The sequence below is a fragment of the Falco biarmicus genome, chromosome Z (genome assembly GCF_023638135.1).
Source record: "Falco biarmicus isolate bFalBia1 chromosome Z, bFalBia1.pri, whole genome shotgun sequence".
Classification (NCBI taxonomy): domain Eukaryota; kingdom Metazoa; phylum Chordata; class Aves; order Falconiformes; family Falconidae; genus Falco; species Falco biarmicus.
Genome location: NC_079311.1, coordinates 72869609 through 72893181, shown reverse-complemented (window position 1 = coordinate 72893181; position 23573 = coordinate 72869609). Strand labels below are relative to the sequence as shown.

General features: G+C 42.7%; 2 protein-coding genes across 3 annotated transcripts; both read left to right on the top strand.

The window, feature by feature from the left end:
• On the top strand, window positions 1–4793 carry BRIX1 (biogenesis of ribosomes BRX1). Its single transcript, XM_056324879.1, has 10 exons — window positions 1–183; window positions 1050–1161; window positions 1545–1588; window positions 2219–2289; window positions 2652–2701; window positions 2801–2874; window positions 2969–3019; window positions 3317–3418; window positions 3983–4111; window positions 4417–4793. Exons 1-10 carry the CDS (start codon window positions 49–51, stop codon window positions 4684–4686), a joined length of 1038 nt encoding a protein of 345 aa, XP_056180854.1. The 5' UTR covers window positions 1–48; the 3' UTR covers window positions 4687–4793.
• A 3105-nt stretch (window positions 4794–7898) lies between these two features.
• DNAJC21 (DnaJ heat shock protein family (Hsp40) member C21) lies at window positions 7899–23209 on the top strand. 2 transcript variants are annotated; one of them, XM_056324475.1, is made up of 12 exons: window positions 7899–8061; window positions 8392–8485; window positions 9520–9643; window positions 10562–10684; window positions 14498–14802; window positions 16078–16229; window positions 16583–16670; window positions 16913–17068; window positions 17451–17490; window positions 20153–20343; window positions 20735–20810; window positions 21513–23209. In XM_056324475.1, exons 1-12 carry the CDS (start codon window positions 7965–7967, stop codon window positions 21675–21677), a joined length of 1611 nt encoding a protein of 536 aa, XP_056180450.1. In that variant the 5' UTR covers window positions 7899–7964; the 3' UTR covers window positions 21678–23209. The 2 variants fall into 2 exon arrangements, with proteins under 2 accessions (XP_056180450.1, XP_056180451.1); XM_056324476.1 differs by having other exon boundaries at window positions 7900–8061; window positions 20738–20810.
• Window positions 23210–23573: the final 364 nt, after the last annotated feature.

The following is a 23573-nucleotide window of genomic DNA, read 5'->3' as shown; positions in this document are numbered from 1 at the left end:
GCAGCCGGAAGTGCTGGCCGCCGTGGGGCACGGCGTGGTGCGGCTGAGATGGCGGCGGCGAAGAGGAAGCGGCGTGTCCCGGCTGCGCAGCCGAAGAAGCGCGCTAAGAGGGCCCCGAGCGCGGCCGAGCCGGATGGCAGGCCGGGCCCGGAGGAGTACAGCATCCCGCCGCCGGTCTCCCAGGTACCTCCCAGCCCCCTGCCCGGGGCGGAGCGGAGTGGGCCGAGCCGGGCGGCCCCGCTCTGCTCCCTGCCCGAGCGGCGACTGCCCGTAGGAAAGGCAGCTCGCCTGCGTGTCTGGCCCGCGTGCTAGGGAGGTATTCTCACCCCAGCGCGGTGCCGGGAGCCGGGGTGTCGGGGGGGTACCCGGCTGCTAAGCGAGGGTAGAGGGAGGCTTATTTATAAATTTTTTTGTAATCCCAGCGCAAATAAAAGCAACGTGCAATGGTATGTTATGTTTATGAAAATACACAAAGAGCGTTATTCTGGTCGATGTGAGTACAATGTGTTACCATCATCTCAGAGGTACGTTAAGGAGTTGGATGATTCTGTTATACACAGAGATTATATGGAAATTATGCCCGTTTCATTTAAAAATTAACCTGAGGAGGCTTCAGTAATTACCTTGTAGTTTGCTTTAAAAAAAAAGATGAAAGTAGCACGTTGAAGTCTTGAGATTTCTGATCACATGCCCATTGGTAGGAAAAGCCGAATTGTGCTCTGAGACTGCAATTTTGCTCATTTTGCAGGGAAGGAGGGGTGCCTTTTGTAACTAAGAAATGCTATGGACTTTCTTAATACTTACGGGTTTTGTACAGCTTTGCACAGGAACATACTGAAGTATGAAGGATATTTCTTCATATAAAAAGTGTCCCTGCATTCTGTAGGGAAGTCATCACTCTTGCTGAGAGTGATTCTGTGCGGATGGGCAGATAATGTCAATAACAAATAATGTGTTTTACTGTAATTACACTTAAAACATTTATCGTTGCTGTGTTGTAGTAGCTTTAAGGCTAGAAACATCATGTTTAACTTGTGTCTTTTTCTTAGGGTAAATGGAAAAACAAGAAACGAGTGCTTATTTTCTCTTCTCGTGGAATTAATTTCAGAACAAGGCATCTAATGCAAGACTTAAGGACCTTGATGCCCCACTCTAAAGCAGGTAGGGTTGAACATTGTCTCTAACTTACATTTAAGTTTCAACAACCTGTTCTTTTTAAAAATGTGGTACATAACTGTTTTGATGAAACTTTTATCTTAAACAAACAAACAGCATGCTCATTTCAAGCCAAGAAATACAGTGACTGTGGTAACTTGTATTTTAATAGTTTCTAGGAAATTACTCCTATGGCCTCAGTCCTGTAAATGCCCAGATACTTTTGTTGCTGTGTTTACCTATTGCATAACATGGCTGAAACAACTTGATCGTTATTCCTGCTCTTTCACGTATAACCAGCAAATGTTTTGCGAAAGGACTGACTGTTGAAAGAACTTACTGTGTTAAATTGGTTTTCCAGCCTTCTGAATGTTGTTCTTGTCTTCCAGATACTAAAATGGACCGTAAAGACCAGTTGTTTGTAATTAATGAGGTAATCCTGGATTTAACTGGTGCTTTTTCATTTTCTCTGGAAATCAAATGTGCCAGAGAAGAGGGCAACCAAGTTCAAAGGATCTCGTACTAGTTATAGGAGTTGGATAGCTTCATAGATGAAAAAAAATTATTTCAAAAAGCGTTCGTCTTAAAACAGGGAGTTGATTTTTGATTAATAAAACCAAATGAAACCTTTAATTAAATGTAGACGTTTGTTGTGAAGAAATAAAATGGAATGTGTCTTTCTCTATATAGCTGAAAGGTGTCTTACAGGTTATACTTGGAGAAAGCAGGGAACAAAGATGCAGCCAGGCCAAACAATGTAGTAAGACAGTGGCAGTTCCGAAACTAGAACCTAGTGTCACAGCTCCTGTTCTAATGTTTATATACTGGATAGCTTATCAGATTGCTTGCAGCTTTAGCAAAGTTACTGCTCCTCTAATAAATACATGAAATTTTTCAACAAGTGCTTCAACTAGTTTGTGGATCAGTAGGTGTAATTTATTAACACAAGACCTTTGCTTTTGAACTTGCATTTTGGAGGGGGAAAGATACTAGAGATTAATGTGGAAAGTTTTTTAAACTCTTGAGAATTTTGTAAACAGCTAATTTGATGTGTCTTCTGTAGGTGTGTGAAATGAAAAACTGCAATAAGTGCATCTTTTTTGAAGCCAAAAAGAAACAGGATCTCTATATGTGGTAAGGAAATGTTTTCTTACATTTCTATACATAGCTGGGGGTGCTTCCATTCTGTCTAAGTTTTCTTAATATAATAGTGAAGATGCTTGAAACAATGTTGCTTAGTTAAACCTATATTAATCTTGCGCTTCTGTGGGTAGTGCAGGTTTACAGTACATGACCAGCTTTTGTAGACTGTTGACAGAAGCGTTTCAAAAACTGGTTTAGAAAGAAAGTATTTACGTTAATAACACTATGAAAGTAACTGAAATCACTTCAGTAAAGACATAACTGGTTGGAGTGTACTGCAGAAATCCAGCATACTTTCTGCCTGCTGTTGACATTTTTGTTTTCTCTTTTCCCCCACTACCTGTCCTCGGCAGGCTTTCGAATACACCACAGGGACCATCAGCTAAATTCTTAGTGCAGAATGGTAAGTTGGTTGACAGTATTATGTTTGGACTCTTTCTCTCTTGTCTGTACAGTTTTCTGTAAATACTAAAATGGTCTTTTTTAAAAAAAATCACTGTAGTTCACACACTGGCTGAATTGAAGATGACAGGAAACTGCCTAAGGGGCTCACGGCCCCTTTTGTCTTTTGATCCAGTAAGTATAGGTTTTATTTTATTGAGTATGCTTTCGTTTTCTTTGTGTGACTGCATTTAGCTTTGCATGTACATTTACATTTTTTTCTTTGTAGACATTTGACAAGGAGCCACACTATGCCCTGCTAAAAGAATTGTTTATTCAGGTCAGTCTGTAGTTTTGCTGTCCAATGTTTCTTCTTCATTGGAAATGTTTTTGGGTTTTTTTTACAACATATTTAAAAATCTCAAGTGTTTTTTTAAGTAGTAGTTCTACAGTTCTGAAATTGTAAAAACTCTTCAAAGCATTAGGGTCATGTGCTTAAAATTACTGGGACACTTGTTCTAAAGTTTTGAGTTTTAAAACGTAACCTAGGATTGGGATCTTAGCAAATTAAAATTAATTAAAAATGAGCCAGTCGTCTTAAATTACAATTATTTAGAAATGCTGCCTTTTATTACAGATATTTAGTACACCACAGTATCACCCCAAAAGCCAGCCTTTTGTAGATCATGTTTTCACCTTCAGCATTACAGATGAGAGGATCTGGTTTCGGAATTACCAGGTTGGTGGTTTCTTTTGACTCTTCAAGAGATGCTCAGTGGAGTCATTTCATATCACATCCATTAACTACAATAATACTAGAAGAATAATTATGATCAGGATATGCCAGCACCTATTGCTTACACAGAATAATTACAGTGTCCTAAAATGACTTACCTTCTCCCGTATCTCTGGAGAGAGCTGGTTTAGGTTTTGTGTACTTCAGCTTGCATTCTGTTAGTTGTGACTCTGTGATGGTTGCCTCAGTAGCGGGAAGCACTAGTCAAAGCCTAAGCTTTGCTTGCCTTTTAACCTTACTTGCTGCTTTGACCCAAAGTGTGCTGGAGCTTACTTTCTAAAGGAGGAAATCACAAATACCTAGTACACTCTAAGTGCTTGCTTGAACCTAAAAGAACTGATTTATATACAGAATTGTGTTTATACAAGTCTAGTTTAATCAGCTTTGGTGGCGTCATATGTTGGGATTTAAATTCAGTTGTGTATCACCATATGCAGGGTGCCTGCAAGGCTATATACTTTGATTTGATTGATGAGAAATGAAGACAGTATTCTTTTTTTATTGCAGATAATAGAAGAATGTGCATCTCTAGTAGAAATTGGTCCTCGTTTTGTCCTGAACCTCATAAAAATCTTCCAAGGTAGCTTTGGAGGACCAACTCTGTATGAAAATCCCCATTACCAGTCCCCAAATATGGTAAGCAGCTTTGTCTTCTCTTTTCATTTAGCAACTGATTTTAAAACTGACCTTGCAGTCTGTTTGTGGAGGAGAATAATGCATGCCTTTCCCTGGGACCCTTTGTACAAAGGAGTGCCACAGCTGATCACAATTTGAGACAGAGTAATTTTGTAAAAATGGAATGAATGCAAAATTCATGTCACTGAAAAGACAGCATTACACTGAAGATTTTGAACATTAAGCAGAAAAACTACCACCTGTTCCTGTAATATCTGACTTCCTTCTTGTTTATTCGAAACCTGATTAAATTCTTATTTTTATAGCATCGACGGCTGATAAGATTATCAGTGGCAGCTAAGTTTAGAGAGAAACAGCAAGTGAAGGAAGTCCGAATGATTGAGAAAAAAGGGACCAAAGTGCTTATTGAAGAAGATCCCACTGAGGTGGTCTTTGAAACTCCAGCTGAAGAACGGCCAGTGGAAATACAGCTCGTGAAACCAGAGTCAAAGCCAATTGTTAAGGATAAAAGGAAGCCACGCAAAATTCAGAGGAAGAAACAAAAAAAGCTTTTTAGAACTGAAGCATCAGCATAAATGTTACAAGTGATGAAACTAGCTATATTGACATAATTTTGTAAATATTTGTTTTTACAGGCAGAACTTGACTTCAGTTTTAAATAAACAAAATATCAGTCTCTTTATTAGGATTGAGTTTGCACTTTTATTTTCTTCCAGTCTTTGAGAGGATTCTGGGTTTTGAAAACAGCATGGCAGCAGGGAAGGGGGAATAAGACTCCAAATATGTCTGCTTTTGAGAAATGGCCTCTTACATTTGAATACCTCTGGGAAACAGCTCAGCATAACAGGTGCAAGGAATAAAAATAACTGGTCATTGGTGCTCATCATGAGTTGCAATTCAAAAGTCAGCTTTCCTAGTCTTAACAGCAGTAGAAAATCCTTTAAGAGGTTTCTTCTGAGGAGTGGTGTTGATTTTTTTTTTTTTTTTTTCCTCTTCATAGTCCCTAGGGAATGCAAAGAGTTACAGCCTCTTAATTGCTTTTTTTTTTTTAATTGGTAGTAAAAAAGGCTGCTGCTTTTGACTGTGGTAACTCTTCTGCCTAATAAGATTCACAGGACCTGAACAGCTATGGGGGAGAAACAGGCTAACTTCGGAGTCTAGCCCGTAATACCAAATTCATTGCAGGTTCCCTGAAGACAAGAGGTTGGGTATCAAAACCATACGCAGTGGCCCGAAGTAGAATTGCCCATGATTCTCTGTTACAGGAACAGTGCTTAAAAGCATGGATTTTAAGAAATGTCTGCGAGTCTGCCCTTTTGCCAGAGTAGTTAAATGAGTTCACTGCATTTGTAAGTTACTAGGGCAGGAAAGGAGCATACAGCCATTCTCTCACAGAAAGCCTAATGGCATCAGCCTCCAACCAGACTAAAAAATCAGGTGAGAATTTCTCTGTAGTGCTCAGCTAAAGTCTTGATTCCAAGAAACATTTCTTGACTAATGTTAGCAAACTATTATAGACCTCTTGGGGAGCCTCCAGTTCCAGACCTTATGACCTGGTTCTTCCACTGATTCTAGTGCTGTCTCTCTGTCCGCTCATCCAGCTTCCCTGTGTTTCAAGGTATTGATTGTGCCCTGTTCCTACTTGGTTCTTCTTGGTTTCAGCCTCTGGCATCTTGGTGCTGAACAGGCACAGCTGCAATGAGGTGGTTTGTGTGCCATCTGATTGGAAAGGCTGGTAAATAGAGGCAATTGTTCAGTTCACGTGGTCTGATACATAGAATCAAAGAATATCTCTAGCTGACACTCATGAGGATCAAGTCCAGCTCTGCTCAGAACAGCCTAACACTAAACCATATGACTAAGATCACAGTCCAGATGCTCCTTGAACGCTGGCAGGTTTGGTGCTGTGACCAGCTCCAGGGACTGACCACCCTTTCAGTGAAGAGCCTTTTCCTAATGTCCAGCCTGAACTTCTCTTGATGCAGCGTCATGGTTTAACCCCAGCTGGCAGCTAAGCACCGCACAGCCAGTGGCTCGCTCCCCCCCTGTGCTGGGATGGGGGAGAGAATTGAAAGAATGAAAGAGAAAAGTCATGGGTTGAGATAATTCCAGTTCAACAATTAAAGCAAAAGCTGCGCACACAAGCAAAACAGAAGGAATTAGCTCACACTTCCCATGGGCCGGCAGGTGTTCAGCCATCTCCACCAAAGCAGGGCTCCATCATGTGAAATTGGGAAGATAAACATGGTAAGTCTGACTGTCTCCCCTTTCCTTCTTCCCCCAGCTTTGTATGCTGAGGGAGAAACAACGTATGGAACGGTTCTGAGGTCAGCTGGGGGCAGCTGTCCGGGCTGTGCCCCCTCCCAACCCCCTGTGCCCCCCCAGCCCCTCGCTGGTGGGGTGGGGTGAGAGGCAGAACAGGCCTTGGCTCGGGGTGAGCGCTGCGCAGCTGTAATGCAGACAGCCCCGCGTTACCAGCGCTGTTTCCAGCACAAATCCGTAACACAGCCCCACACCAGCTTCTGTGAAGGAAATCAACTCTGTCCCAGCCAAAACCAGCACACGCAGCTTCACTCCACCCCCCGGTGCCGGCCGCTGCCGCCAGAGAGGGATCCCGGCTCCCCCTCCGCCGCCGGCCCTGGGGAGGCGCAGCTGCCATGAGGCCCCCCTCAGCCTTCTCCCCGCTGACCCAGCCGGCTGCCCTCAGCCGCTCCTCCGATGCCTTTTGCCCGGGAGGCGTTTTGCCATCTCGGTTCACCCTCCTCTGGGCACACCCGAGCAGCTCCATGTCCTTCGGACACCGGGGCGCCCAAACCGCACGCAGCGCCGGTGGCCGTGGCGAGCGGCACGCTCCGGGGCGCGGCTGGCCCGTGTGGCTACCGGGGCCCGGGGCTCACCCGGCCCGGCCGGCGGGGTGGGAGGCGGCAGCTGCCCCGCGGCGGGCGGGACCGGGCTCCGCAGCCGGAGGAGCCGCAGAGCGGCGGCGGTCATAGCAGCGCCGGTGCAGGGGAGGGGTCGCTCCTCCCAGCCTGCCCCCGTAATTGTACCCGTAACACAGCGAGGTTGGTTAGTTCCGCCCTAAGTCTACACCTACTAACTAGTTATTGGTTAGTTGCCGTCTCACCTCAGTTTAAAGGTACAGTTCATTTTAAATTCACTACCCATGCTCCCCGAGCGGGCATCCACCGTCTGGGGGGGGGATTTGAGTAGGAGGTCGCGATCTCCCACCACCACAGTTCCTTTATCCTAGTGCCCTTGAGTCTTACCTCTTCAGCAGTTGGTTTTTTTCTAGCGGTTACCAGTCCCTGTCGGAAGGCTCCTTATTTACATTCTCGCGGAGCTCATCTACATCGGTGCTAACCGTCCCTTGTGAAGCGCCGGGTGGCCCGAGCCCCGGGCCTTCTCCGGCAGCCCGCGAGGCTCCTGTCGCGGGCTGGTGTCTCTGTCACCTGTGCAGCTCCTGCCCGCAGCAGTTTTAGGGTTTTCACCGTATTTTCTCGCATCGTTTGCGCCCCGCAGCACTCAGGCGACTCTAGCACAAGGCGCTTGGTTATGTCGCATCGGGTGCCTGCGAGGCCGGCACGGCGGTAGGACGGGGACGGCACCCCCCGTGTGCCCCCCGCCGCCGCCAGCCCGCCGGGTGGTACCGGGTGGGCACCGGGTGGCACCGACAGGCACCGGGCGGCGGCCCCGCCCCCTCCCGCGGCCTGCGCCCCGCCTCCCGCCCCGCCTCCCGCCCGCGCAGCGCTGCCGGCGGGGGGCGGGGGCAGCCCGAGGCCGAGGGCGCCGAGTGTGGCGAAGCGCCGGCCGGCGGCGCGGTACGGTACGGTACGGCACGGCCCGGCCCGCCGCCATGAAGTGCCACTACGAGGTGCTGGGCGTGAAGCGCGACGCGGCCGAGGAGGAGCTGAAGCGGGCGTACCGCCGGCAGGCGCTGCGCTGGCACCCAGGTATGGCCGCGCCGCCCGCCCTCCGCGGGCCCGGCAGCAGGCCTGAGCGGGGGGTTCGGCCCGCCTCGGCCTCGCTTGGCCCCGCCGGCCGCCGCCTACGCGGAGAGAAGCCCCGTGTGCTCGCAGGCGGCTGCGCTGGGCGCTGCGGCGGTGGCGGGCCGCGCCGGGTCTGTGGCGGCGGCCGGCGGGGAGTGGGGCCGGGCCGGGCCGCTCGGTGCTCGGCGGCAGCGCTTCCGGCTCGGCGTGCCCTCCGCGGTGGCCGGAGGGGCCGTGGCGGGCGCCGCCGTCGTGCCCTGAACCGTTCGCAGGTTTTCTGAAACTGTCTTGCAGATAAAAACCTAGAGAACGCGGAGGAAGCAGCGGAGCAGTTCAAGTTAATCCAGGCAGCGTACGACGTTCTCAGTGACCCCCAGGAAAGGGCCTGGTGAGTCGTGCGTGTCGGGTGGCGGCCGGGGAGAGACTTCTGTAGTGCTGGCTCAGCCAGGACTTTGAATTTGCTTCTCACTGGGCCTTGCTGCAGGTCAGCACGGGCCTCGGTGGCAGGAGCAGCCGCTTTGGTTCTGGTTTTGAAGGGCCCTCGGTGGCAGCAGCGGCCAGTTTGGTTCTGGTTTTGAAGGCGCTGAGCACCATGCGCAGCGCAGCCACGGGGAGGCCCAGCCGCACCCGCACCTTCCTCGCAGTGCTTTGGCAGGTGGTTGGGCTGGGCGCTGAGGAACACTCTGGAGACACGCCAGGTTGGCCTCTGTTCCTTCCTCCCAGAGCAGGAGGCGGCTTGCATGTTAGCGTAGGCATTCCCCTGGTCACAGTCCTCTCTGCCTTGAGGGGGAAGAGCCAGCACCACGCCAGGGTGCCTGTAGATGTTTAGTATGCTACTGACTGCTGCAGACTGTAAGCCTTAATGACGTACATGGTGTCGTGTTTCTGTAATAGGCCTCATTTGAAACAGCACACACGTCTCTCAAAGAGATTGCTACTTTAAGTGTTCTGTGTCGCTTGTTTTTCAAACGGGCCGGAGCGTCTACCAGATTATGCAGCCAGAGCCACCTGTACTGAGTGTGCCTTCCTTGAAAGGGAAGTACTGGTTTTCAGTTTTTAAATGCTAACGTATGACGTGGGGTTTTTTGTGTGTGTTTTTAAAGCACGTGATGGTATAAATAATGTCCTACCCATTTCTGAAAGCTTATTGATGCATATTACTCAAATGTGTTTGCTAGCCGCCCATTAAGAAATTGCTGCTATAGATACTGCAGTTAGAGTAAGACTAAGTAAACTGAAGGTCAAGAGAGAGTATTTACTGAGCCTGTCTTTTTTTTTCTCTCTGAAGACTTTGATATGAGTTGCAAATTCCAGACACTGGGCTAAGCTATGCATCGAGGTGATACGTGTGCTGTATTAGCTCACCAGCAATGGGAAATGTTCTGTGGCTCTACAGCCTTGATACTGTGAATTTTTTGATAGGTATGATAATCACAGGGAGATTCTGCTGAAAGGAGGACTTGATGGAGACTATCAAGATGATAGTTTAGATCTGCTGCGCTACTTCACTGTTAGCTGTTACTCTGGATATGGAGATGATGAAAAGGTAATGAATTAGTTCATCTTTAATGAACAAGTTTAAATTTCATGAGAAGTGTTGGCATTTGCTTCATGTTGGAAAGCTATGTGTGGAATTGTTTAGCACAGGTAGTAACAATGCTTACGCAAATCTTTCTAGGACAAAACTTATGCTGTATGCTTAGGGAAGATCTAATTCCTGCTTATTGTCCAACAGTTACTTAGTCATAACTTCCAACTATACCATACAACTGCGGAGTGTGTGTATGTTATTTATTGAAGTTATATAGTGAAGCATTCCAATGTTTTGCAAGACCATCTGTTTATTCAGAAATACCTTTTAGCAAGCTAGGATGCTTCAAACTGGGGTGGGCGTGGCATGGGAAAAGCAATATAGCAACAGTCCTCAGCAAAAGTGTGCTCCTATAATTGAATTCCTTCTTGGATTTTAAGATACTCACCGTAACTTAAAAAGGTCCAGGTGATTAGAAAAACCTCTGCCAGAGAAAATTCCTATCTGTCTTCATGTTACTATACTAGGAATGAGTTAGAAATATCTTAATCTAAAAAGATAGGGTATTTAATATTGAATTTTATATTTGGAACTTCTTCAGAACTCAATCCTGTGTAACCAGAAACTTACCAACATCTCCAGCATGCTGAAACTTTTTTTGTGTGTGTAAAGATTTGAATACAGGTGCTTGATATCTGAGAGGGACAGAGACTACACGGAGGAGATGGAAATAAAAAGAATGTGAGAGATTAAGAACTTTGTTAAATAGAAGGGACTTGCTATCTATGGCAAGTGCTTACAAGGCCTTTGCCCTGATTTTTGAGCCACTGTTCCAGAGTTGTGATGTTTATCTAACACTACTGTAGCTAAGCATTTGTACATCTATGATTGAGCTGTGCAAAATGAGTTGAAACTTTTTTTTTTTAATATCAGGGATTCTTTACAGTCTATCGACAAGTTTTTGAAAAGATTGCAAAAGAAGAGCTGCAATATACAACCCAAGAAGATACTGAAGAATTCCCTATGTTTGGATATTCGCAAAGTGACTATGATACGGTAAGAGCAAGAATAAATCTGAACTGAAAGTAATACGGTTAAGTCATTACTTTGTCACACACTGAAATCGAAGGAAAGGTTCCTGCTGATCTCTGAGGTGAATCCAAAACTATGTAGCTGCTGTCTTTTCTACTGCTTACTACTGCTAGACCATCCATTACTATAAAGGAAGTGCCTGTGTTCTGATTCATAATAATTTAGGTGATTTAAAATTGGTATTTCCTGTTGGACTATATTTTTAGCCAAGCTTTTAGGGTAGGTTGTCAGACAAACACTTAACAGGGCTAACCGTTAATTATGCCAATGGAACTTAAGTGCAGCACAAGGCCTGTAAAACAAAAGAACAGATTTGCTTTGCGTCCTGGTGAGAATGATTTACTGGTGTTTTAATGCACCTTACATTACAAAAAAGGATATTGAGGTAATTTTTTTTTTTTAAATACCATGTACTGTCTTGTTTCCTTTAGCAAAACTGCATAGCACTGCATAACACAGCCTTTAGAAAACTGGAGATGTGTGTCGCGACGGAGGGAAGACACAGTCACTCAATATGAGTGATCAGCAGACTTTGTTTATTGTCCCTTACAGTCACCTTTTATGCCTTGTTATAATTAGCTCATACATATTACAAAAGTTAAGCTCATTATTGGTTAGTTGCCTAAATACCAAGCCCGCCCCTAGTTTCTCTTCTGTAGTTATCTGTTCCCACCTGCAACATTCTTTTCCCACCGAAATCTTCCTGTTATTGTCTAACAAGAACAGCCAAGGACAGTGTATTTTGCTTTACTTCAGATAAGCTGAGAGCGATGTGCATTTTTGTCCAGCCAGCTGGACTATGTCTATGAGACCTTTTTTCAGCTAGCCAGTTATCCACAGATGTGGTAATTGACCTGCAATGTGAACTTCCACTGTGATGCTCTTGTCACCTACGATTATTCTGTAGTAAGATTTAATTTCCAGAATATTGCATGCTTTCCTTTGGGAAGCAAGAAGAGAAAATGTGTGTGGGGTGTTTGAATTCTTGTTAGCTGGTTTGCCAACTATTTGTTGTATTCTGTCAGGCCTACAAAGTTTTTTGAAGTTAGCGGTATTCCTGTGTTGAAATTAAATAGTAAAGCAATACCACTTACCCCAGTGAATAACTGCACAATATCAAGAGTACTGAAATGTTTTTTGTAGACTGCTGCTTCTCCCTGTCACTTCTAGTAGAATTGTACTGTATGACTAACTATTTATGAAGTTTAAATTGATGCATACCTGAAAAATTAGTAACTTCAATGGTACAAAACAACTCTGGAGTTTGAAACGAAGTTACAAATCAAACTGAAAAGTGTCACAATGGGTGTTTGAATGTCAGGTAAAATTACAGGATGGCTTAACATAATGGAAATCTTTCCCTGGAAGAGAATATTTAGTGCCTCTGAAACTGCTAAAATCCCTCTTTTAATGGGGTTACCTTGAAACATCATTTGGAAGCTGTTTTATCTGAGGCCATGGGATAGATAACGATTATAGATGCAGATTTGTGCTGTCAATAACTGCAAAAACGGCTGGAATTCTAGCACCAGCATGCTTTGACATCTGCCTTGTTCACACTGTTTTGGAAGCAGCACTTTTTTGCTTAAGGGGATTCATAAAGGTATTTCATTTATGAATTCAGTTAAATGGGAATGTTGTCATCTCTGTTATATTCAATCACGAAGACATTACACTGTCAGAGGATCCCAGCATTACAGTGCCTACTTCTGTACTCGGTGGGAGTACCGTGGGAAAAGAGTTTTAGAAGGGGGCTACAAAAACTCTGCAGAGGCTTCAAAATCTGTGATGTGAATGACCTCTGGTTCAGTCTACTGAGTTAATTCGCAAGAAGCCTGAGAGGCAGCTAGATCAGTGCCAGGCAGCCAAGGAAGATATACTTAAGTCTGTGACTCTGCAGGTCTTCATGGGGAGAAAAGACTTGTAGGTCAATTAGATGCAGAAACAAAAGCGATTGGCTCAAGATATAACTAGTAGACAAAACAACCACCTGGGAGTTTGGCAAGAGCTGCTGTACAGTCTTCCAGAGAATGTCAGAGATGCGCTTGTATTTCAGGTAGCTGCTGAGGAGGAGGAAAGTCTTAGCTCATACAGCTGGTGAAGGGGAGAGTGATCCCTGTCATCAGTTGATGGCCAGGCAATTGATCTGCACAGAAGATAACCCCTTCTGAAGCAGAAGTCTGACACAGGGAGTCTTAAGCTCGCTTAAGTTATTGGATTAAATATTCATATTGATTGGTTATTATAGAGCTGGAGTTTTGTGATAGCAGGGAAAAACCGTAGTGACTTAGCTGCCAAAGGCCACAGCCATGAACCTTTGCTTATAGATAGGCCATTAGAACTTAGCGTTGAGGTGTTGATAGTTGTAGTCCATTTGAATACTAGTGGCAGGAGGAGAAGAGGGGATACTAGAAGAAGAGATTTTAAACTGTTAGGTTAAATACTTCTATGAGGTATTAAAAAATACAAACAGTAGTGCAGGTAGAAGTAAGTCATAAAAAGGCAGCTTAATGTGGCAAGTAATGTAAGAAGGGAGTTTACATCTATCTTGCTTCCTGAATATACAAAATGCAGAAGGTTAATAATTACTTGGAGAGGAGTAGAGAAAAAGACCAAAAAAATAATTATTATGCCATTTTATTAATACAGCATTTACTTATGCATAGTAAAAGGAAGGACAATTGTGGATAACTGGCTAGCTGAAAAGGGTCACATAGACATAGTCCAGCCGGCTGGACAAAAATGCACATCGCTCTCAGCTTATCTGAAGTAAAGCAAAATACACTGTCCTTGGCTGTTCTTGTTAGACAATAACAGGAAGATTTCGGTGGGAAAAGAATGTTGCAGGTGGGAACAGATAACTACAGAAGAGAAACTAGGGGCGGGCTTGGTATTTAGGCAACTAACCAATAATGAGCTTAACTTTTGTAATATGTATGAGCTAATTATAACAAGGCATAAAAGGTGACTGTAAGGGACAATAAACAAAGTCTGCTGATCACTCATATTGAGTGACTGTGTCTTCCCTCCGTCGCGACAGAGAATAAGGAAAGATCATTTAGTGTTTCTGTTACATTCAGAGCTAGAGGGCATCATTTTAACCTTCAGTGCTAAGTTGCTAACAGAACAGCAGTTAAGTGCATCTTGTCACATTATTATATTAATGCAATTCATGGTTCCTTGCTATTGTATGTGCCAACAATTTACATGGGTTAATAAAAGAAATATTAAACAAATTAATGAAATAAAAGTCCATCAAGGGCTATTAATTTCTGTTTCGCTCAGAGACGGAGAGAATATACAGAGACAAAATAGCATTATGTGCATGTATTTATTTTATTGCTCTTATTGTGCTGGTCTTTGGCTGCTGTTGGAAACGAATGGCTGACCTTTGGTGTAATTTAGTATGGTGGTTCTTGGGCAATATGTGCATATGCCTGCTTGCAGACAGTAGTGTATCTGATTCAGTTTGACAGGAAAAGTACAGCACGGCTAAGTAACCAAGCACTAGAGTCAGCACGATTCAATCCTATGAGGAGATACTTTGTAGAAGTTGCAGTTTGGAATAGTTTAGACAAGGCTGTTGATTTGGCATGGTTTGAAATTTTAAGAATGATATTAGAGGTTTCTCTAAACCTTCATGTGGTTTACTTACACTCTGAGGGAAAACTGTGGCCTGTATAGAGGACACAACTCCTACAAAAGTCCTGAATTTACTTGGTATGGTTTTTGTCCCTGCTCCTAACTTGTTCAATTTTTTTCTTTTTTTCTCAACAGGTAGTCCACCCTTTCTATGCATATTGGCAGAGTTTCTGTACTCAGAAAAACTTTGCCTGGAAAGAAGAATATGACACACGACAAGCCTCAAACCGCTGGGAGAAACGAGCTATGGAAAAAGAGAACAAGAAAACAAGAGATAAAGCCAGAAAAGAGAGAAATGAACTGGTCCGTCAGCTAGTAGCCTTTATTCGTAAAAGGGATAAAAGAGTACAGGCTCACAGAAAACTTGTAGAACAACAAAATGCAGAAAAAACTAGGAAAGCAGAGGAATTTCGGAGGCAGCAGAAACTCAAACAAGCCAAGTATGTAAATATGGAACAGATCTTTTCTTTTAAACTTGGAGAAACTATCCATGGGGATACTGTGTAGACTTAGATTCTAACAGTAGCTCCATTTGGTCTTTTACGTCCTTGAAAATATTATGTATTTGGTTTTGTAATATATATTAGTCTCAGGTCTCAGCTTTTTAAAACTTGAGTGTCTCTGCATTTTATTGACACGTAGAGATATGAGATAACCAGGGAGTAGTTATCTGTGTGCTGCAGGTAACTGGCTGCAATAGCACAGAATCCAGCATGATCTGACTTCCCCACTTAAGTAAAAGTTAATTGTTATCATTGTTACTTCAAAGAAAAAAGAATGTATGCTTTGAAATGAGGGAGAACAGGACTGTGACAGCCTGGACTTAGATCAGCTTCATCTGCCTTGGAACTGCACCTGCTAAAAAGAAAGTGAAAAAATGAATTTAGTTTTGCCTTTCTTTATAGCTCTTCAGAAATGACCCTTTCATTGGACTAAATGCATTTTTTCAATGCTTTTATTTTTCCCAAAAGAGGAAGAGACAATCTCCCAAGTGTAAGCACAATTTATTCTTCCAACTAGAAGAGCTTTTTTCCTGCAAATGGGAGGAAGTAGCTTAAATTTTTAATAAGAATGCACTTGCAAAATAATTGCATATTGAAGAAAATTATGTAATAATAATGTATATGTGATAAGTTACCTGTATTTTATTTTTACTGAAGGGAGAATGAAGCAGAGCTATGCCTTTACTGACAAATGGCTTGATAATTCTGAGTCCAGGAGCCAGCTGAAGCAAATTCAGCTGTGCTGTGGTGCACTGATTGATAACGCGGGCCACACTTAGATTTGGAAAACTGAGCTGGTACATTTCCATAGCACAGAGTCAAGGAGTAATGTGCTGGTGGCTTTTGTGGTCCTATACTGTTTGTGGATTTGAATCTGCCAGCAGGTAAAAACAGCTATACTGCTTTGAGAATTGAGCTTACCTTCCTGCTGGCAGCTTCATATTGACCATGGTGCATAAGCACTTCCTGCCTGAAATTCAAGCAGGACCCACCTGTGCTAATACCTCTTTATTTGCACTGTAGATGTGCCCATTGACATCACAAATTAACTGCCTAAATTTCCAGGCCCTACAGACAATTTTTTGCTCCATCATATGTTCAGAACTTTCCTCCTGAAATGCCAAAGAACAAGTTTTCTTTTAAGTAATACTGTTTCTGTAATTCCCATCTCATGGACACAACATAGAAGTTACTGTATTATTCTACTTGAAGGCTTGCTGAGCACTATGAAGAGCAGAGCTGGATAACGATGTCAGATCTGGAGAGAGGGTTGCAAGAGATGGAGGCACAATATGAAAAGGAATTTGGAGATGGATTAGATGATGAAGATGAATTAGAAGAACAGGAGACAAAAGGCATTGGAGGTATGGGGTGTAGGGGGATGATCTGTATTGAGTTGTTGCAGCCAGAGTATTGGCTCACTGTACTTAGAGCCCCTGATTCACAATTCTGACCGTAGTGCCACTCCCTGCCTCCAGCTGAGGGGTGCCAGGCTAGAGTCTGACCCTCTCTGGTGCTTTCCATTGAATATGAGAAGACATCAAACTACAATGGTTAATTTATGCTGATGTATGATTTGGTGAGATGGTCTTCTGCATGTCAGTAATATAAAGAAGCTGAATGTCAGTGTTATGACTATTTGCTAGACTTTTAAGGGCAGCTTACTCAAAAATCACTCGTCTGACTTTGTCTTTCTGATCCCCACTGATCTCTTTAGACAAAGTGAATGATGAAACTGGAGAAGCTGAATTTGTTGATGGTCTGTACTGCCCTGCTTGTGACAAACGGTTAAAAACTGAGAAAGCGTAAGTGCTTGTGGTTGGGGATTTGGGGGTGAGGCTGTTGGGTTTTTTAACATTTTAAAAAATGTTTTGTAAAGACTTTTTAACTTCATAACAGTCAGTATTGTCTTTCTAGTAGAGACATTGTCAGAGCAGAATTTTCCATACTTGGTAGTGCTGGATAATGGGCCTGTTGTTAATTTATATGTAAGTAGAACAGTGTTTGCTCAGAGCTACCTGCAGTAACAATCTGCTGGTCTTCACAGCATGAAGAATCATGAAAAATCAAAGAAGCATCGAGAGATGGTAGCACTGTTACGACAGCAACTGGAAGAAGAAGAGAGGTTTCCTGTGTCTTTGGATGATGCAGATGAAATACATACCAAAGAGGAGGAAGAAACAGAAGATGTGTCTAAGCAGAAGTACTTTAAATTGGTTTTAATTTTACTGTGACTGATGATTTAACAAGTCTGGAAGGGCCTCAGAGGGAGTTTCTGATATTTTATAGTTGTGTGGGAACTCACAGTATTGTGTGATTTAAAATATTTCCTAGCATCAGAGTTCCAGTAAAATGCATGCATTAGTATGACTGGATTCGAATGTTGTAGGATAAGTATCATATTTTCTCTGCTTCTTAAAGTTAGAAAATGAAGGTAAGGAAAAGCAGCAATTATTATTTTTCAAACAGGAACTTGCACAGGGCCAGTGTTTATTGATTAGGTATTTTTTGTCAGTTGGATGCTGGCATACATAGAAAATTAATGTGATTGAAAAAGAGATGATTTTAAATTCTTATCTTTGTAGATTGTCAAAGAAGCAGAGGAAGAAACAGAAAACAGTGATGGTATGTAGTCATAATAATATTCAGGGAACTTTACAACCCAGTTCTGTTATCTCCTAACTAGTTTTTTTTTGTCCTGAAAAATAAGAACTTGATATTCTACAGAACTTGAAGAGTTTTTAAATTTGTAATTCTTTGACTGCAAAATAATTTTTTTACACTTACAATCGTATTTTATGATAATCATCTCATAGACTTCACTTTGTTCTGTTTGTGCAGATCCTAATAAATGTGGTGCTGGATCTAAAAAGGCTACACTCTGAAGTGTAAGGAAAATGGATGGAAATGGGCAGATAGGGAGAATGCAAGGAATTGATCAGAAAGACCAGCAATGGCCTTAGTGTGTTAGCAGCTCCATTTTGTGTTGGTGGTTTTCTGCTTCGGTTGCTAGAGTTCGTATAATGTATTATTTGCTAATCTCTAACGTGGGGTGGGCGAAGTAACACAGTATTGGCATCCTGCCGACACTGTAGTTGTTGGAACAAACACATCCATTCCACCTTTCACTTGAATTGTAAACACAAGTAGCACCCATCTGTTGTACTCTAGGTTTTGAGTCTATGCAGGATTTGACAGATCTGTGCTGACGGCAACAGGGTGAAATTCAAGAACTGCAAGCTGTTTCAGGCTTGAGTGGCAGGAGTGCCATAGTGAGCAAAGTTTTCTGTCAGCCTTCCTCAAGTTTGATCCTTTTCAGCTCTTACCTGCCTGCTTACTAGCTTAATCCTAGCCTTGTCCCAGTGAGATTGTCTCCCACGTTTGATCACAAGCTCTTCTGCGGCCCGGACAGTAGGTGCCACTCTTGCCTAGCATGAGCTAGAATCTTGTGCAGCAATATTCTTCTGGAAACATAATCTCTGTCCTCTACCAAGCTTTATGGGGTGCAGGGAATCGCTGTGGTTTTCGTTTTCTTTTCCTGAAGGTAATTAGCCAAGTTTTTTTCAGGTAGCTGAGACTTACAGGTGATAGTGTTGCGTTAATGTAGTGTTAGGCCAAATGTGTTATCCTGCTTTTGAGAGCTGTGTTTTGCTTCAGACAGGCTCAAGCGTTGACCTTTTGCCAAGTCTACCTCTGTCTTCTGGTACATGGAAAAGACTGCCAGTGTTTCTAATGTTAGGGAGGGAAAGTACAGTGTGTCTAGCTTCAGTCAGCTCAGTTATTTTGGCTTAAGTGTCCTAAAGCAGGTATTTAGTCTAAATAATTAACATTTTGTAGAACTGTTGTCTCACAAATGGAGTTCGTTACTCAGTGTACAAAGAGCCAATCTCATATGCAGAGCCGAGATCCCATTTATCGCATGTCTGTGCAGAGGTGGGTGCTGGGTTGTAAATCCACAAAGCTGCACCTCTTAACACTTGCTAAAACATTTTATATACTTTGAACGATTGTTAATAATGACATTTCGTGACATTTAAGTTTCACTGGTTCTTACCAGTCTTGTCTCCCATTAAAAGGTACAGTATTACTTTTTTCACCTGGCATGTTCTGTGGGGAGGGGGCTTTGTTAGCTGGGGGCTTTCTTTGCTCCAGGGTGGATCTTTTAGTATGTTAATTAGGCTGGTTCACACACGGTTCAAGTAATTTTCTGTCTGCTTTCATTAACCATTTGGTTCTCCTTGAGCTTATCTTGTTAGGCCTTAGATTGATGTATTTATGGTGCCTGTTCCTTCTCCCAAGGCCTGTCTTACTATTTTCAAGTTAAAAAACAGACCGATCTGTTAACCATTTACATGCGTATGTTTGATCTAATATTGAGCTGATTGACTACGAAGTTAGAAGAAAAGCCACTATCTTGTCATGTGAAATTGCAGCCAGAACAGAATGAGCCCTGTGTGTAATTTAAAGCTACCTTCATTCTCCTCTTGTGTGGTTTTAGAGGCTGTTTATTGGTGTTTCTTATTGTTGTCTCTAAAGCAGAAGTCTGTTCCTGGTGTGCAACAAGCCAATCTTACACACGGAGACGGGATAACTGTTTTATTCCAGAGTTGCACAGGTCAGGATGCTGGCGAACACAGCCAGCACACCGCAGTACAAAGTTACAAACACGGTATGCAGAATCTTACTGCACTTTCCCTGCCCAGAGGGATTTGCTACACATCTGCATATCCATCACCCAACTTATTTTACGACTACACTTGCTCTCTGAGGAAGGGTCTTTTAGTGGGCCTGGGACTCTCCCTTAAGGGGTGTGATGTTTAGTATTGCTAGTGAGGATAGTTCACTTCTAGGGTGAGGCTAAAGACCTTGAGAGCCAACTAACTGGAGTTTCACACGAACGAGGTAATCTAAGTGCGTACGGCTTGCCCGGCAAGGAGAGGATGCTCTTTGTCTTTCCTTAGGCTGACCCCCTTCATTAGAAGTTCTTTCATTCATCGTTCTTGACAACTCTAGAGGGTCGGCCTGACCTAAACTCAGTGCACATATAGTAAAACACTCAAGAGTTCAAGGATTCAGGAGTTTAGACAACATCAACAACAGATGGCTGCATCTTTCACATCTGAACTAAGGTTTTAATTGTTACAATCTCACTGAAAACACAGTAAATTTAAGAGGATCCATGGCTTTATTCTCCCCACCCACCCATTTCAGGTGAACGAGTGTAATACTACAAACATATCACTAATGAACTTGAAGTAGTTAACTTGCGTTTCTTCTGTTTGGACAGACTTATGAGGACTCTTTTGATAGAAGTACTGATGAAGAAACAGCTGAACAAAAGGAGGTGCCCAGCATGGACAAGGACAGTGGCTCAGCAGAGGAGCTGGTAAATGATGGCCAAAGATGTGCCATGTCAGAGGATGCAAGTGCTACAGAAGATGTTGGCCAAGTGAATGAAGCAACAGCTGAAGTAAAAAGGTGCGCTCACTCTCAATACTGCAGTCACTGTTGTGTTCTGTGTTGTTTGATTCTGTCAAGTCTAGATTTACTCACCAACGTGAATGGGGGGCTATGCAGTTGAATAAATGATATGAAACATGGGGTGTTAGGACCTACTCCGGAAATGGTGTTTGACTGCAGTTCCCTGCCACATCACCTACCAGTACCTGGTTGATCATCTAGCTGCATCTTGAGATCAAGAATTGATCATATAAATTAAGTTGCTTTATTTTTTTGCTGGAAGCACTTGTATTGTGTTGTGTGAAGGAAGAACAAGGGAAAGCAGTGGAGACAATATTCAAAAACCATTGGAAGCTCTTAAATGTTGAACGTTCTTGTGCACTGATCTTGGTTTCTGTTTGTCTGTCAGCAGTGCTAAGCTTAAAGGAAAAAAAGCCAAGGATGCAAAAAAGTCTGCTAAGGCATCTTCAGAGCACCCAACAACGGTATGTCAAGTCACATTATTTAAAAGCTGGTGGTCATATTACTACAAACAAGGTTAGCTGGCTGATCACCTCCAGTCCACAAATTCTGTTTCAGTTTTCTGCTTACTTTTTAACTATACAGGTATTTCTAACCATGTAATTTTAATAGAAGCTAGGAGACTGGAACATCAGCTCTTGTTCTCTCAGACGAGCAGGACTACATTTCAGTTCTAGGGGTTGCTAAAGCTCCATATCCAAGGCAGTTCAAAGCAAACAAATTAAACAACTGCAGACAGAGCTGTTCTCATCAGGCAGGTGACAGGCAGTACTGTTTTGCATCTTTCCCGATATTGATGCTTCCCAGAAAGAGCAAAATCTTGCAGTAATTACAACCAAGACATATTAAATTCGCTAGATCCGAGAGCCTGAAGTGTTATGTATATAATCAGGTGAGACCAAAAGTATTATCTTGAATTAGATTTGCAATGCTTCTATTTTTCTTCTGGGTTCTACTTAGTACTCTCCCAAATTTCAAGAAGTTATACTTGTGATTTTTTAAAGCCACATATTTAGTTGTTAATCACTAATGGAGTGTCTGTAATAGAAACAAACAGCTTATTCACATTTTGTTGTCTTAAGAGGAACTGTATGCAACAAATTGTTGTATTTATTACGTGTTCCATACAAATATGAAGCATTGGGGTTTTTTTTTCCTCATTGCAGAACGAAGTTCCCATCTACTGTGTAACCTGCAACTGTGCATTTCCATCCCGAAATAAACTGTTTGAACACCTAAAAGCCACAAAACATGCAAAAGCCACACAAGCACCGGCTGTAAATGGAGCTGTAAACACCAGAAACAAAAAAGAGAAACGTAAGAACAGATAGAACTTTGTTACAGTGACAGTCTTCAGAACTGTACATGAAAACTCTCCCAAAACTGAAGGGTGCACACTGCCTGTGTCCAGAGTTAAACAAGCAAGACTACTTATGGGAAAAAAAGGAAGATGCAACAAAAAGAGTATTTTCTTGTGAAGGAACCTGTGCTTTCTTCTGGTTTTATCTGCCTTTCTTTAATTACTAGATTTGACCTGTCATCTCAGCCGCTTTCACATTGGGGGTGGAGAAACAGTAAGTCACAGCTACTCACCTTGTATTCCTGTAGAAACTTTCCACACACAGAAAATAATTTCTTCTTTTAACACTTGCTGCCTTTCTTTGGAGATGGCTGAGCTCAGCCAACAGAAGGGCCTGTGTTTCTTTGATCATTTATTAAAGACGAAACATCACCAAGACATGGAAAACCACAGGCTTTTCTTCTGCCATCCCCAAGGGCCCTTTCAAATTACTTAATTACATTATAAACAGCAGACAGAAGGGCAAAAGAGTAAAATGACAATGCTGGTTAATCAGTTTTGACAATTCCTGTTGGTTTTGTACATCTACCTGCATGATGTGTTGCGAAAAAACAAGTCTAGTGGAAGAGCCTTGCTGGAATAAATGAAGGTAGAAATAATAAATAAATATGAGTGAATAAATTAAATTTGTTCTGATTTCTAGTGAAAAACACAGGAATTGGTATTGCACTCTGTTCAAGTGCATGATCTACCTGATCTTGAGTAGCACAAAAAAAAAAAAAAAACCAAACATGTTTTTCAAGTGGAAATGGGTTTTACACAGGAATTGTCAGTGCAGTTGGAGAAGGCAGTGCTCAGCAAGGGCTGTATGTTGCTTAGCAAGCCCGTAGAGTGAAATTTTCCAGACTTGATGATCTTGCATTAACTAAGTTCCTCTAAAGTTTCAACTCATCACGCAAAATGGTAGAATATTCTCCTTCACCCACAAGTTCACATGTAATATTTATTTAGTCAAGGAATTATTTAAATGTTAGAATTTGAATGAAAGTGGAATGATAAATGTACAGCTCTTACTGACTGTCCACAATGCAATTTTTTTTTTTTTTTTTTTTTTTTTTGGGAAACTGGAAGAAGTAATTAACTGAGACATTAAAAAAAATGATTATGTGAGAAAGAAACGTGGCATCCTATTTCACCAGCCAGAGTTTTCATCTTTGCTAAATGACTAATAGATGTGCTGTGCAATCACATAAACAGCAGATGGAAAAGAAAAGCCTGTGTTGGAGAGGATGATGACTGGATTAGAGTCCCATGAGAAAAATAATTACTGTAATTAGAAACTTTTCAACTTTGTGAAAATTTATTTTTTTTTCATGCTCTAATTACAGTGTATCCTTGCAGTCAGGGTAAACAGTTTAAACTCTGAAACCTCCAGTTATGTTCTGCTCAGGGTGACCGGCTATGCTTATGCAAGTGAAATCTTACAGACTGAACCCTGCAGTATTACTTTTTGACTTATTTTTTTTTCTTATTTAAATAAAAATAAACTTGTGTGTTTTGCAAGTGCTTGTATGTATTGAGTATATACGGCATGGTTTTGGTTGGTAGTGGGGGTTGGGGCAGCAGCAGTGGTGACCACTGTGGAAAGCCATCAGGGACTACCCTGCACCAGTCCCAGTCAGCTCTGCAACACCCAAACTGGCAGTGCACGGCGTGGTGGAAGGGCCCACAGCCAGGGCAGCAGGAGGCAGTCCCCTGCCATGCTGGTACCAACCCCACGGGGAAAAGTCCAAACAGTGTTCCAATTTTTGATATGAATTTCCGAGATGAAAAGACAGACATATGTTCACCTTTCATCTGATACCCAGTTAATCCGGTCGGGGCTTTTTATGCTGATGGTAGAACAGGTGTGCAGATTAATACAGAC

What these genes read in the sequence shown, in the direction of transcription:
- BRIX1 (XM_056324879.1), top strand. Translation starts at nt 49, where the DNA reads ATGGCGGCGGCGAAGAGGAAGCGGCGTGTCCCGGCTGCGCAGCCGAAG. An exon ending in TCCCGCCGCCGGTCTCCCAG is followed by an intron (nt 184 to 1,049) that starts GTACCTCCCAGC and finishes TCTTTTTCTTAG; the next exon opens with GGTAAATGGAAAAACAAGAA. An exon ending in CCCTTTTGTCTTTTGATCCA is followed by an intron (nt 2,875 to 2,968) that starts GTAAGTATAGGT and finishes TTTTCTTTGTAG; the next exon opens with ACATTTGACAAGGAGCCACA.
- DNAJC21 (XM_056324475.1), top strand. Translation starts at nt 7,965, where the DNA reads ATGAAGTGCCACTACGAGGTGCTGGGCGTGAAGCGCGACGCGGCCGAG. An exon ending in GGCGCTGCGCTGGCACCCAG is followed by an intron (nt 8,062 to 8,391) that starts GTATGGCCGCGC and finishes ACTGTCTTGCAG; the next exon opens with ATAAAAACCTAGAGAACGCG. An exon ending in CGCAAAGTGACTATGATACG is followed by an intron (nt 10,685 to 14,497) that starts GTAAGAGCAAGA and finishes TTTTCTCAACAG; the next exon opens with GTAGTCCACCCTTTCTATGC.